This window comes from Anolis sagrei, chromosome 2 (genome assembly GCF_037176765.1).
Source record: "Anolis sagrei isolate rAnoSag1 chromosome 2, rAnoSag1.mat, whole genome shotgun sequence".
NCBI classification, from domain to species: domain Eukaryota; kingdom Metazoa; phylum Chordata; class Lepidosauria; order Squamata; family Dactyloidae; genus Anolis; species Anolis sagrei.
Window position 1 is genome coordinate 3938748 of NC_090022.1, and position 14959 is coordinate 3953706.

At 44.8% G+C, this 14959-nt stretch overlaps 1 protein-coding gene across 1 annotated transcript; it reads left to right on the forward strand.

Annotated features, from left to right (window-relative positions):
* Nucleotides 1-132: 132 nt before the first annotated feature.
* LOC132766293 (zinc finger protein 79-like) lies at nt 133-13296 on the forward strand. The gene is made up of 4 exons (XM_060760687.2): nt 133-165; nt 2014-2114; nt 4969-5093; nt 9179-13296. The coding sequence occupies exons 3-4, from the start codon at nt 5065-5067 to the stop codon at nt 10272-10274; spliced, it is 1125 nt and encodes a 374-aa protein (XP_060616670.2). The 5' UTR covers nt 133-165; nt 2014-2114; nt 4969-5064; the 3' UTR covers nt 10275-13296.
* Nucleotides 13297-14959: the final 1663 nt, after the last annotated feature.

The window sequence follows — 14959 nt, forward strand, 5'->3', positions numbered from 1 at the left end:
CCTGCTTTGGACTCCAACTCCCAGAAGCCTCCGCTGCTTCGGCGGGCGGGCAGGGATTCTGGGAGTTGGAGTCCAAGGCGCTTAGCAGGTCTTGGAGAGGAAAGGGACGCTAAGGAGGGGGCGGGGAAGGGAGAGCTCATTTCCGGCGTCCCCTCAGTTGGGAAGGTATTTAAGGGGAGGGCTGTTATTACAAGGGAGGGAGGGGGGTTATTATGGGATGCCAGGGAAGAGGGGCGTGACGTAGGCCCCTTCTTGGATCCTGTCAAAGGCCTGGGGAAAGAAGGGAAGAGAGGGAGGGAGGGAGGAAGGAAAGGAAGCAAGGAAGGAAGGAGACAAAGGAGAAATCAAGGAAGACAGCAAGCAAGGAAAGGAAGAAGCAAAGAAGAGAAGGAAGGAAGGAAAGCAAGGAAACAAGCAAGAAAGGAAAGGAACGAATCAAGGATGCAAGCAAACAAGGAAGGAGGACAGCAAGGAAGGAAGGAAAGGATGCGAGGAAGGAAGGAAGACAGCAAGGAAGGAAGGAAACATGCAAGGAAGGAAGGAAACAAGCAAAGGAAGGAAGGAAGGAAAGCAAGGAAACAAGCAGGAAAGGAAAGGAACGAATCAAGGATGCAAGCAAACAAGGAAGGAAGACAGCAAGGAAGGAAGGAAAGGATGCAAGGGAGGAAGGAAGGAAGGAAGGAAGACAGCAAGGAAGGAAGGAAACATGCAAGGAAGGAAGGAAACAAGCAAAGGAGAAAGGAAGGAAGGAAGGAAAGCAAAGAAACAAGGGAGGAAGGAAGGAAAGGATGCAAGCAAGCAAGGAAACAAGGGAGGAAGGAAGGAAGAAAAGCAAGGAAACAAGCAAGAAAGGAAACAAGGAAGGGAGGAAGGAAGATAACAAGGTAGGAAAGGAAACAAGTATTCAAGAAAGCAAGGAAGGGAGGAAGGAAGACAGCAAGGAAGGAAAGGAAACAAGGATGCAAGCAAGGAAACAAGGAAGGGATGAAGACAGCAAGGAAACAAGCAAGGGAGGGAAGGGAAGGATGCAAGAAAGCAAGGGAAAGGAGGAAGGATGCAAGGAAACAAGCAAGGAAGGAAAGGAAGCAAGGAAGGAAACAAGGATGCAAGAAAGCAAGGAAACAGGGAAGGGAGGAAGGAAGACAGCAAGGATGCAAGAAAGCAAGGAAGGGAGGAAGGAAGGAAGACAGCAAGGAAACAAGCGATCAAGGAAGGAAATAAGGAAGGCAGCCAGCAAGCAAGGAAACAAGGATGCAAGTAAGGAAACAAAGCAAGCAAACAAGCTAGGAAGGAAAGGAAACCAGGGAGGCAGCAAGGAAGGAAACAAGGAAGCAAGCAAGGAAGGAAGTAAAACAAGCAAGGGAGGAAGCAAGGAAGGAAAGGAAGGAAGACAGCAAGCAAGCAAGAAAACAAGGAAGGGAAGAAGCAAGGAAGACAGCAAGCAAGGAAAGAAACAAGGAAGGAAGGAAGGAAACAAGGATGGAAGGCAGCCAGCAAGGAAGGCAGGACAGAAGCAAGGAAGGAGAGGGTCTCCCCCCAAACAGGGCCTTCAAGGGGGAGGGAGACCTTTCTTTTGCGACTGGGAGTCATGGCTTCTGTAGAGGGCTTCCCAATAATAGTATTCTGGCATTACCTGCAAAACAACTGGGCAAAGCTGTAAAGTTACAGAGCATTCAAATGAATGGAAAGACTCGATGCAAACCCACACAATGGAACTGCACCCCATTGAGAGCCCATCACAATCCATTTCACAAGACTTAGATAAGGAATGTTTTCAGACAGGGACCCTTCCTATGGAAGGAAGCTTCGAAGCCTGGGGGCAGCCATAGAAAGGCCCCGACTCTCTCATTAGGCTGAGAAGACAAAAGGGCTTAGAGATGATGATGATGATGACAACAACTATATTTATTTAGATCCCACTTTCCTCCCCTAAGATGGGGCTCAGAAAGGGAGAGATAGGAAAAGGGGAGATTGTTTGTCTACACCTAATCTTGTGTTTTCCCTTCCTTTCAGCTCCAGATCTACTTTGAGGAGTGGCTGTATAATTCCACCCCAAAACAAGAGGGTTTTCCTGGATCCAGGCCTCAGGGTTCTCTACAAGGAAGCCTCTCTGGGTAAGAAGCCTTTACTAGATACATAAGGAAAGGATGCATGTTCTTGTCCGTTTCGGACTACACTGTTTTTATTAGACCTCGCTTCGTCCAACACTGTTTTCAAAATGTCAAACTTTACTTCTTCCTGAGTCATAGAATTAGAAGAGACCCCCCAGGGTCATCCAGTCCAACCCCACCTTCTGCCATGCAAGAAGACACAATTAAAACACACCCAACTGATGGCCATCCAGGCTCTACTTAAAACCCTTCAGAGAAGGAGACTCCACCAAACTCAGAGGCAGCAGCAGATTCTACTATGAGAGAGCCCTTGTCATCAGGACGTTCTTCCTAAAGTTGAGGAGGAATCCCTTTTCCTGAAGTTTGCACCCATTTCTCTGTGTCCCAAGTCTCTAGAGCAGTGGTTCTCAACCTGTTGTCCGTGGACTACCAGTGGTCCACAAGAACTAAAATATGGTCCGTGGCCTCACTGTTACTACACAGTTGCAACCCCATGGACCACACCCCCTTCCTCGTGGCCATGAGTTCATGGCAAGGAGGTGAGAGAAAGCTGTTGGGGACAGTTTCTTGGGTCTCGTATTTTTTTCAACCTCAGTCCCCTCCTTTTTTTAAAACATGAGCATTAACAAAATCCACGGATAATAACGGCCCACCCCAAAAAATTTGGTGTCTTCGTTTTTAGGCCTGTTCCTGGGGTTATTTTTTGGTGCTGATTCAGAAAATTGCATTCGATAGACCACATCAGCTTGTGAGGATTTGAAAAAGGACACCATGATATGGTGAATTAAATGGAGATAGGTGTGTCAGCAGCTGATTGGCTAAGTGTGCTAGGAGCCAGTGTTCTGACTGGCTGCTGCCTCTGAATAGCAGCTGAGATCAATGGTTCTGTCAGTCTGTAGGATCTATATAGCAATATTAAATGACTACTCACAAGCCAGTTTTGCTTTGTAATGGATATTTACACATTACTTATGTGTAAACCGCTTTGAGTCCCCCTCGGGGTGAGAAAAGCGGTATACAAATACTGTAAATAAATAATAAATAAATAAATAATGGAAGAGACATCGTGAGCCAAGAAGCAGGAAAATATAGTAGAATTCATAATTTACCACAACTCTTTAATGGCACATTTCTGATTTTGAATATGAATAGTTGGCCCCTTCACCACAAATGTCTTGAACTTATTATTCAACCTTGCCTTTAAGTGTCACCACTTTTTTTTTTGTCGTGTTAGGAGCGACTTGAGAAACTGCAAATCGCTTCTGGTGTGAGAGAATTGGCTGTCTGCAAGGACGTTGCCCAGGGGACGCCTGGATGATTTGATGTTTTTATCATCCTTGTGGGAGGCTTCTCCCATGTCCCCACATGAGGAGCTGGAGCTGATAGAGGGAGCTCATCCGCCTCTCCCTAGATTCGAACCTGTGACCTGTCGGTCTTCAGCCCTGCCGGCACAGGGGTTTTATTATTATTATTATTAACTTTATTTGTACCCCGCTAGCATCTCCCGAAGGACTCGATGCAGCTTACAAAGGCCAAGGCCTCAAAACACAACATAACAATACAACACCTAAAGCAAATTAAAAACAGTTAAAGCAATATTAAACAACAAGCAATAAACAATACATCAAGACACTATAAAACTGGGCCGGGCCAGAGTAATGGGTACAAGGTTAAAAGTGCTGATGTGACAGGTGATATGTAAGGATTATAGGGCAAGTGCAGTGTGCGATGTGCAGCAATCTTAGTTCTACTAAAGTGCTTCTGGGACTTGGTATTGGAGATTCCTATTCTGGGAAGGCACATCGGAACAGCCAGGTCTTCAGGTTCTTTCTAAAGACTGCCAGGGTAGGGGCCTGTCTAAGATCTTTGGGGAGGGTGTTCCAGAGTCGGGAGGCCACCACAAAAAAGGCCCTGTCTTGCGTCCCCACCAGATGCGCCTGTGACGCAGGTGGAGTCACGAGCAGGGCCTCTCCGGATGAATGAAGAGAGCGCGTGGGTTCATAAACGGAGATGCGGTCATGCAGGTAGGCTGGTCCCAAACCGTTCAGGGCTTTGTAGGTAAGCACCTGCACCTTAAATTGGGCTCGGAAAATAAACGGCAGCCAGTGGAGCTCCTTGAACAGGAGGGTTGACCTCTCTCTCTAAGGGGCCCCAGTTAACATCCTGGCTGCTGCCTGTTGGACCAGTTGGAATTTCCGAGACGTTTTCAAGGGCAGCCCCACGTAGAGCGCATTACAGTAGTCCAATCTAGAGGTGGCCAAGGCATGGACCACTCTGGCCAGATCACCCTTCGCGAGGTACGGTCGCAGCTGGCGCATGTGTCTCAATTGTGTGAAAGCCCTCCCGGACACCGCCGATGCCTGAGCCTCAAGCGTGAGCGATGAATCCAAAAGGACTCCCAAACTGCGGACCTGTGACTTCAGGGGGAGTGTAACCCCGTCCAACACAGGTTGCCACCCTATACCCCGACCAGGAGGACCTCTGTCTTGTCGGGATTGATCTTCAGCTTGTTCCTCCTCATCCAGATAGACACAGCGGCCAGGCACTCGTCCAGCACCCAAGAGGCCTCCTTGGAGTTGGGTGGAAATGAGTAGAGATGCGTAGAGATGGCACCCAACTCCAGATGACCTCTCCCAGCAGTTTCATGTAGATGTTAAAAAGCATGGGAGACAGAATAGAGCCTTGCGGGACCCCACAGGTCAAAGGCCAGGGGTCCGAGCAGGTCTCCCCCAGCTTCACCATCTGGGTTCGTCCCTCCACTGCGCTACCGGGGGCTCAGTGTCACCACTGTCGTCCCACAACTAAGCCAAGACTCTTTGTATTTCAGCAATGTTCTTCTCCATCTTTTGTCTTTCAGCCCCTGGATTCCTTTAAGGAGGCTCTTGTGTGTTTCACCAAGAAGGAGCGGAGAGTCCTGCGTCAAGTTCAGTGCGCGTCATATGTAGAAAATACAATGGAGACCTGTGAGAATATGGCCTCTGGGTAAGCTTCTTTTGGCTTTTAAAAAATAGATGCATCGTTTCCCTCTTGTAGATCATGTCCCTTTGCCCATATTATTGCACCTCAGCTAGGGTTCACCTTGCTTATCACTTGAAGAAGATTCTTCTTCTTCCTCCTCTTCCTCTTCCTCCTCCTCTTCCTCCTCCTCCGGGTTATCCACTTCTCAAATGGAAATGGAAACTACTGACAAGCTGGAATGTGTCCAGAGGAGGGCGACTAAAATGATCAAGGGTCTGGAGAACAAGCCCTATGAGGAGTGGCTTAAGGAGCTGGGCATGTTTAGCCTGAAAAAGAGAAGGCTGAGAGGAGATATGATAGCCATGTATAAATATATGAGAGGAAGTCACAGGGAGGAGGAGGGAGCAAGCTTGTTTTCTGCTTCCTTGGAGACTAGGACACGGAACAATGGCTTCAAACTACAAGAGAGGAGATTCCATCTGAACATGAGGAAGAACTTCCTGACTGTGAGAGCCGTTCAGCTGTGGAACTCTCTGCCCCGGAGTGTGGTGGAGGCTCCTTCTTTGGAAGCTTTTAAGCAGAGGCTGGATGGCCATCTGTCAGGGGTGATTTGAATGCAATATTCCTGCCTCTTGGCAGGGGGTTGGATTGGATGGCCCATGAGGTCTCTTCCAACTCTTTGATTCTATGATTCTATGATATCTATATATATAAAAATGTTCTGTGCATAATGAGTTCCTTAAAAACAAAAGAACCAAATGAACGAAATCACACCAAATTTGGCAACAAAACGTCTCACAACACAAAGAGTGACCATCACTCAAAAAAAATTATGATTTTGTCACTTGGGAATTGTAGTTGCTGGGATTTATAGTTCACCTACAATCAAAGAGCCTTCTGAATTCCATCAAGGATGGAATTGAACCAAATTTGGCACACAGAACTCCCATGCCCAACAGAAAATACTGGAAGGGTTTGGTGGGCATTGACCTTGAATTTGGGAGTTGTAGTTCCTCTACATCCAGAGAGCACTGTGGACTCAAACAATGATGGATCTGGACCAAACTTGGCACGAATACTCAACACGCCCAAATATGAACACAGATGGAGTTTGGGGGAAATGGACCTTGACATTTAGGAGTTGTAGTCTATTTGTAGTTGGACTATTTGACGCTTCTGGGATTCACAGTTCACCTACAATCGAAGAGCATCCTGAACCCCACCGACAGAATTGGGGCAAACTTCCCATACAGAACCCCCATGACCAACAGAAAATACTTAAGACCATCCAGTCCAACTCTCTTCACCAGGGCAAGAAAACGTAATCGAAGCCCTTCCGACAAAGAGCCATCCAGCCATAGAGATAGATAGATAGATAGATAGATAGATAGATAGATAGATAGATAGATATTATTCACATACACACAGATATAGTATCATAGATTTGAAAGGGACCCCTAAAGAAGGACAATTATATGTCGCATGTTCCAGAGTAAGCAAACCAGACAATCAACACTGACAAAGAAACAGCAAGAAATACTGTTTACCCACAAGCATAAATAAATGATATATATTAGAAACCAACCCTTTCTCATTACTTTATTTTCCAGATCAACAGACTGGGCCACAGCAACGCCTGGCAGGGGGCAGCTAGTTTATTTATTTATTTAAAACATTTATATTCTGCCCTCACCCCGAAGGGGACTCAGCATATATACGGCAAACATTCAACGCTGGGACACAAATTCACATACAATACATAAACATTAAAAAACATTCATCAAAATATTAAAATACCCCATTTAAAACCGTCCTAGTCATTCACATCAAATCTAATACTTTGGCCGGGTCATCTTTCCTATTGCCGCTTTATTGCCCTGTCCCGAAAGCTTGGTCCCACAGCCAAGTTTTGACCATCCTTCTAAAGGACAGGAGGGAGGGGGCCGACCTGATCTCACCAGGAAGGGAGTTCCATAGCCAGGGAGCAATCACCGAGAAGGCCCTGTCTCTCGTCCCCACCAATAGTGACTGTGGCAATGGCGGGACGGAGAGCAGGGTTTCCCAGGAGGATCTTAATCTCCGCGATGGTTCATAGGAGGAGATGCATTCGGACAAGTAATTTGGGCCAGGGCTATTGAGGGCTTTCTAGGCCAAATCCAGCACTTTGAATTGTGCCCAGTAGCAAACTGGCAGCCAGTGGAGCTGGCGTAACATGGGAGTTGTGTGCTCCCTGTATGCCGCCCCAGTTATTAACCTGGCTGCCTCTCGTTGGACTATTTGATGCTTCTGAGCAGTCTTCAAAGGCAACCCCACGTAGAGTGTGTTGCAGTAGTCTATCCTAGATGTAACAAGAGCGTGGACCACCGTGACCAAGTCTGACTTCCCAAGGTACGGGCACAGCTGACGTATCACCAAAAGAGAGAGAGAAATGGACACATATCCGTTCCTTTTAGAATTTTTTTAAATTTTCTTTTTTCCTTTATTTTTCTTTAATATTTAATTTTTTTCCCCAAACCACAGCATTTACATATCATCTGTCCAAAATTTCCTTCTTACTTTTTAAATACTTTTTCAATACATTTTCTCCATATTTCATCAAAATCACTTTGTTTGCATACACCTCTTTTAACTTTTGATATTTATTTATTTGTCATTTCAGGGCAACCAGTCAATTATATTACATTTCTAACAGAGCAAAGCAAACAAACAGACAAAATACAAAATTTGTGAGTTTGGTAGTTGATTAAATGTCCTTTGACCAGTATCTGGCCACTTGGGAGTGCTTCTGGTGTTGCTGCAAAAAAGGTCCTCCACTGTGCATGTAGCAGGGCTCATGTTGCATTGCAGCAGGTGGTCAGTGGTTTGCTCTTCTCCGCACTCACATGTTGTGGCTTCCACTTTATGGCCCCATTTCTTGAGGTTGGCTCTACATCTCTTGGTGCCAGAGCGCAGTCTGTTCAGCGCCTTCCAAGTCGCCCAGTCCTCTGTGTGCCCAGGGGGGAGTCTCTCATTTGGTATCAGCCATTGGTTGAGGTTCTGGGTTTGAGCCTGCCACTTTTGGACTCTCGCTTGCTGAGGTGTTCCAGCGAGTGTCTCTGTAGATCTTAGAAAACTATTTCTTGATTTAAGTCGTTGATGTGCTGGCTGATACCCAAACGGGATGAGCTGGAAATGTCTCTGCCTTGGTCCTTTCACTATTGGCTGCTACTTCCCGACTTTTGATATACACGTCAGCTTATCATTTATTGCCAATTTCCAGACTTCCTTGTACCACTCCTCTATTGAATATTTATTTCTCTTTTTCAATTCCTTGCTAAAACCAGTCTTGCTTTTGTTAATAAGTTTGTTATCGCATCTTTATCCTCTTTTTTTCAATTGTTTATCATTATATAATGATAATAAAGCTATGCTAGTTCTTTCTATTTTAATGTTCATTATATCTTCTATTTCTCTAAATGCTTTCCCCACAAAATTATTTATATATTTACATTGCCACCACATATGTATATATGTTCCTGATTCAGCAATTTTTTGAGTAGTTTTTATTTATATTTGCTATTCTTACTGGTGTTAGGTACCATTTCCATATTAACTTATAATAATTTTATTTAACCCGTATTGATAGATTTTTTAGATGTCTTTGTCTCCATAATTGTTGCCACTGTTTCATTTATTTTTATCCCTAAATCTGCTTCCCAGACCTCCTTGAGGATATTATTTTTTGTTTTCCCTTTCTTTATTTCAATTATTATCTTATATACTTTACTAGTTATTCCTTTCATATTTTCATGCTCCTCTACAACCCTTCCATTTTGTATCATTTGTTCAAATTGGTTAAGCTTACTTCTGTTTTTTAATTTTTAATTTTTAAACCATTGTTTTAATTGTATACAATGGAACAATGTCAATTTTACTTCTCTAAATTCTTCCATAATCATTTCCTTCTTCATTCCAACCTTTAGCCAATCCCCTATTTTGTGTAAATTTTTCCCCTTAACTTTTTATCCTGTTCCTTTTAGAATTAAAAGAGGCAATGGCATTGACGTTCCTGGCTGATTTCTGTGCTGTCTTCTAATAGATTTTTCTTTTCTTTTTCCCACTCAAAAAAGAAGTCAGCAGGAGAATGAGAACTATAGGGAGCCAGTCACGGAAAAACAGGAGCTTGGAAAGCAAAAGAGAATAGAAACAAAAAACAGGATCCAAGTGAAAAACCCGAAGACCTTCTCTTCCTTCTACCAGGCTGATCAATCTGAACCTCTAACCTCAGAATCAAATAAGATTGACTGTCCTGACTGTGGGAGAATTTGCAACTGCCACACACAGTTAAACATAGGTGCCTGGCTCCACAAAGGAGACAAAGCATATACATGCATGGAATGTGGAAAGCACTTCAGTGACAGTAGAAGTCTGCATTCACATCAGAGATCCCACACAGGGGAGAAGCCATATGAGTGCGTTGAATGTGGGAGGAGCTTCCGTGACAGTGGAAATTGTCATAAGCATCTAAGAACTCACACAGGAGATAAACCATACGAATGTATGCTATGTGGAAAGACCTTCAGCCGAAGTGACCATCTGCGTTCTCATCAAAGGACCCACACAGGGGAGAAGCCCTATCAATGCATAGAATGTAGATTGAGCTTCAGTCAGAGTGCACACCTACGTTCGCATTTAAGGACCCACACAGGGGAAAAACCATATGAATGCACGGAATGTGGAAAGAGCTTCAGTCATGATCAGACATATAATAACCATCTGAAAACTCACACAGGGGAAAAGCCATATAAGTGCATTGAATGTGGGAAAAACTTCAGTCGGGCCACACACCTGCATTACCATCTAAAGACCCATACAGGGGAGAAGCCGTACAAATGCATGGAATGTGGAAAGAGCTTCTCGCGTAGTAACAATCTGCAATTACATCAAAGATCCCACACAAGGGAGAAGCCATATAAATGCATGGAATGTGGAAAGAGCTTTAACCATAGTGGAAGTCTGCATTGCCACCAAAGGACCCACACAGGAGAGAAGCCATATAAATGTATGGAATGTGGAAAGAGCTATAGGCAAAGTGGGTCATATAATACACATCTAAGGGCCCACACAGGGGAGATACCGTATAAATGCCTGTCATGTGGAAAGGCCTTCAGGGGAAGTCGATCTTATGAGAAACATCAAATAACTCACACAGGTGAAACTATGTGAATGCATGGAATGTGGAATGAAATTCAGTGGAAATAATTGTTCATTTCTTAGTTCATTACAATTTACTACATTTTGCAGGACCCATAACTTGATATTAACATTCCAGGAAATGTCTTACTAACCCAATGTTATGATTTGTTTTATTAGACAAATTTATCTCCAATTTGTCTCTTTAGAGATCTTAATATTTTACCCACACACACACACATATACTAAAAATGAAAATGTGTATGTGGCAGAGGTGTCCACTTACACAGACAGACTCCCACCTCCACAAACAGCAATAGTTTGCACATGACATTGCACATGACCTTTCCACTGACATTGTCGGTTATAGTGAGTGTCGTGAACATGAACATGTCCAAGAGTCCTGCCAATGTCCTCCACAAACACCATACTGCCCACCATTCAAGTGAAGTGAAGGCTTTCATGCAGGATCCTAGATGGTCCGTTTTCCTCCGGAATTGACACCTCAGGGTTCCTTTCTCTCTCCATTGGTGTGGAGTTTGCATGACTCCACCCACTGCTTCTCTCTTAACCCTTTCCAATGGCACACAGCAAATAGAGGAATTGGGTCCAGATCCGTCATTGGTTGGGTAACAGTGCTCTCTGGATGTAGGTCAAGTACAACTCATATAAACCCTTCCAAAGACCTTCAGTATTTTTTCTTGGTCATGGGGGTTCTGTGTGCCAAGTTAGTTCCAGGTTCATTGTAATCGAGTCCAGAGTGCTGTTGAATGCAGGTGAACTATAAATCCCAGTACCTACAACAGCTATAAATCTTGGTGAATTCCCCCCAAATCCCTCCAGTATGTTTTGTTGGTCATGGGGGGTTGAGTGCAAAATGTGGTCCAGGTCCATTGGCAGTGGAAGTCACAGTCCTGTGTCTTGATGCAGGGTGAACTACAACTTCCATCCTGTGGAGTCTGTGCCCCAACCCATTACAGAATGTTCAGTTGCTGATCAGACTCTTGTTTGCTGCAGGAAACTGCTTTTAAAACTTCACTCACAGAGGTACACGTGAGGCAGATGTTGTGAACAACAAAACAAAACAATGATGTTTATTTAAGAGAACTGGATCAATTCAGGTATAAAGCTTAGCTCTTTCAGAGTATTGACTTAAAAGCATGTGGTTACTTTAAGCAGTTCAGACTTAGTTACACAGGAACACCTCTCTCCCCCTCCACAGAATTTACTAACAGGATTGTTTCTCTGAAAGTAATTCTAAACAGCACAGATAGTCCTATCCTGGATCTATCGCTTCGCTTCTCCTAGCTCTCTTTTCCTGTTAGGCTTTTCCTAGCCTAACAGGTAGGGAATTCACTACATCATGCAAAGGGCTAAGGGACAGGAAGTGGGTGGGGTCATGTAAATTCCACACCAATTGAGAGAGAAAGGAACCCTGGGGGGTGTCTTTGGTGGAGAAAAAACAGAAAATCTAGGATGAAATTGTCCCCATCTGAAAGCTTTCACTTGGTTAGTGGGCAGTATGGCGTTGTAGAGGACATTGTAAGAACTCTTGGACATGTTCTTGGCGCTCTCTATAATCTGCAATGTCAATTTTGGGAGGGCCGCATGGGTGTCTCTGCTCAGTGGAAACTGTAGCCTGTTTGTGGAAGTGGGACTTTGTGTAAGCAGACATCCCTGCCATGTACACATGTTCACATTTATTTATTTATTTACCTTACTTATATACCGCTGTTCCCGAAGGCGACTCACAGCGGTTCACAACAAATACGAACAGCAAAAATTCAGTGCTACAGTATAAAAACAGTTAACAACCTAACACATTACACAATTAATAAACCGTTACTACAATACCCATTCACTGTCGTCTCGTCATCAAAAACATGTTCCAGATTCGTCATCCATTGTTCCATTCCAGTGTTTATTAACCAATCATTGCACTAATTATTCGAACGCCTGCTCAAACAGCCAGGTCTTCACTTTTTTGCGGAATACCATTAGAGATGGTGCTAGTCTAATGTCCATAGGAAGGGCGTTCCACAGCCGAGGAGCCACCACCGAGAAGGCCCTATCCCTCGTCCCCGCCAGCCGTGCTTGAGAAGCAGGCGGGATCGAGAGCAGGGCCTCCCCGGAAGATCTCAAAGTCCTGGTGGGTTCATAGGCAGAGATGCAGTCTGATAGGTAGCTTGGGCCGGAACCGTTTAGGGCTTTTATTATATCTATATAAATAAAAATGTAATGTACGTTTGTGGGATTAAGATAACTTAAAAACCATTGGACGAATTGATACCAAATTTGGCCACAAGACACCTATCAGGTCAACGAGTGACCATCACTCATAAAAACCTAAAAACGAACAGCAGAAAGGACTTAAAAACCCCAAAAACAAAAAAGACATTACAGAGCTTGCACAAAAACGACTCCAGGCCCCCCTCGATTTCTACTTGAGTCAAGTGTGAATGTTGCAATTGTCCACCTGGATTACCTTTGAATAGCCTAGCACCTTAAAAGCCTGGCTTCTACCAGCCAGCAGGAAACCTTTGGTGGGAGGAGTTCCCTAGCCCAGATTGTTTCATGTCTGGAAATCTTCTGTTTTCTGAGGGCCACAGCAACGCGTGAACGGGTACAGCTAGTAGAATATAAATATAGAGATTATTTATTGTATTTCTATACCACTTTTCTCACCTCTGGGGGAACTCAAAACTACAATGTCCTCTGCAGAAACTGTGGAGAGTTCCTCCCACTTTCACCAATTGACATTCCAGTGGCCACAGGGTGGGAGGCAGCTGCCCTGCAAGACACGACATCAATGTCCTCTGCAAGAGCTGTAGAGAAGGAAGATCAAAATGTTCAACTATGTGAATTTGTTCCCTTGACTCTCTTTGATCTGTTATCAAGTTGTTTTCAATGTTGTTGTATTAAACTATTTCCGAATTTAAAAAAAAGGTTTCTGAAAAAGGAAATAAGTGTACGATTGTGTGATGAAAATGGTAATTTTGGGGAGTTGCAGTACATGTGAATACATTACCAAGCAATCTTCTCAATCCAAAATGTATCCCCTACATAGAATCATAGAATCAAAGAGTTGGAAGAGACCTCATGGGCCATCCAGTCCAACCCCATTCTGCCAAGAAGCAGGAATATTGTATTCCAATCACCCCTGACAAATGGCCATGCAGCCTCTGCTTAAAAGCTTCCAAAGAAGGAGCCTCCACCACACTCCGGGGCAGAGAGTTCCACTGCTGAACGGCTCTCACAGTCAGGAAGTTCTTCCTAATGAATCCTGTAGATTTATTTTTTTAGGCGATCCCTCGTTGGACGAGTAAGATGGTCTTCCAGTGCTCTTGTGGGTTCGTAGGTGGCTGTGGAGCCCTATTCTTGACCCGCATCTTCTCCCACAATGAGGGCATTGGTTTCCAGGTGGAAGGCGGTCCCAGTCGGGGTTGGCTTGATGCGCCTTCCTCCTGGCATGCTTCTCTCTTTCACCCTCCACTCTTGCCTCTTCAAATTCTGCAGCACTGCTGGTCACAGCTGACCTCCAGCTGGAGCGCTCAAGGACCAGGGCTTCCCAGTTCTCTGTGTCTATGCCAGAGTTTTTAAGGCTGGCTTTGAGTCCGTCTTTAAATCTCTTTTCCTGTCCACCAACATCCCATTTTCCGTTCTTAAGTTCAGAGTAGACCAACTGCTTTGGGAGACGGTGGTCAGGCATCCGGACAACGTGGCCGGTCCAGCGGAGTTGATGGCAGAGGACCATCGCTTCAATGCTGGTGGTCTTTGCTTCTTCCAGCACGCTGATGTTTGTCTGCTTGTCTTCCCAAGATATCGTATCCCTAAAACTGGAGTGCGGAATGCCTGGCTGGAGGCCATCTAAGGCCTCTAAAATAATTTGGTCTGGTCCTTGGTCTCCCACCTAAATACGAATCAAATAGTCAGATCTTTAACAAGATGCCTTTAAGAATCCTTGCAACAAAAATAAAACTCTGAATCTCAGATGAAGATTAAGGAAATTAAAGTGTTGGGGAACATCAGTTTTAGTGAGGACAGAGGAAGTAGATGGACAGCACACGTTTGAGTTCAAGGTAATGTCCTGTTTGCAAAAAGTAAATGGAGATAGGCCAGCTCAAAGCTTGTCAGAAACTGTCACCCCCACATTGAGTGCAGAGTCATTTCTCAACCTGGGCGTCGGGACCCCTGAGGGGGTCACGAGGGGGTTTCATAGTGTTGCCTCCAATTTTAGGAGGCAGCACCTGGCAGTGAGACCAGAAAGAAGCCTGTTGGCAGAAACCCGGACAAGTGAGAAGTCTGAACTGCCCAATTCTAGTGAGTCCCTGCTGTAGGTGAGCATTCAGATCAGCCCCAATTAAAATCATCAAGCAAGGAGAGAAGGTGATTTTACATTCTGCTTTGGTTAGACCACATCTGGAATATTGTGTCCAATTCTGGGCACCACAATTCAAGAGAGAGATTGACAAGCTGGAATGTGTCCAGAGGAGGGCGACTAAAATGATCAAGGGTCTGGAGAACAAGCCCTATGAGGAGCGGCTTAGGGAACTGGGCATGTTTAGCCTGAAGAAGAGAAGGCTGAGAGGAGATATGATGAGGGCCATGTATCAATATGTGAGAGGAAGCCACAGGGAGGAGGGAGCAAGCTTGTTTTCTGCTTCCTTGGAGACTAGGACGCGGAACAATGGCTTCAAACTACAAGAGAGGAGATTCCA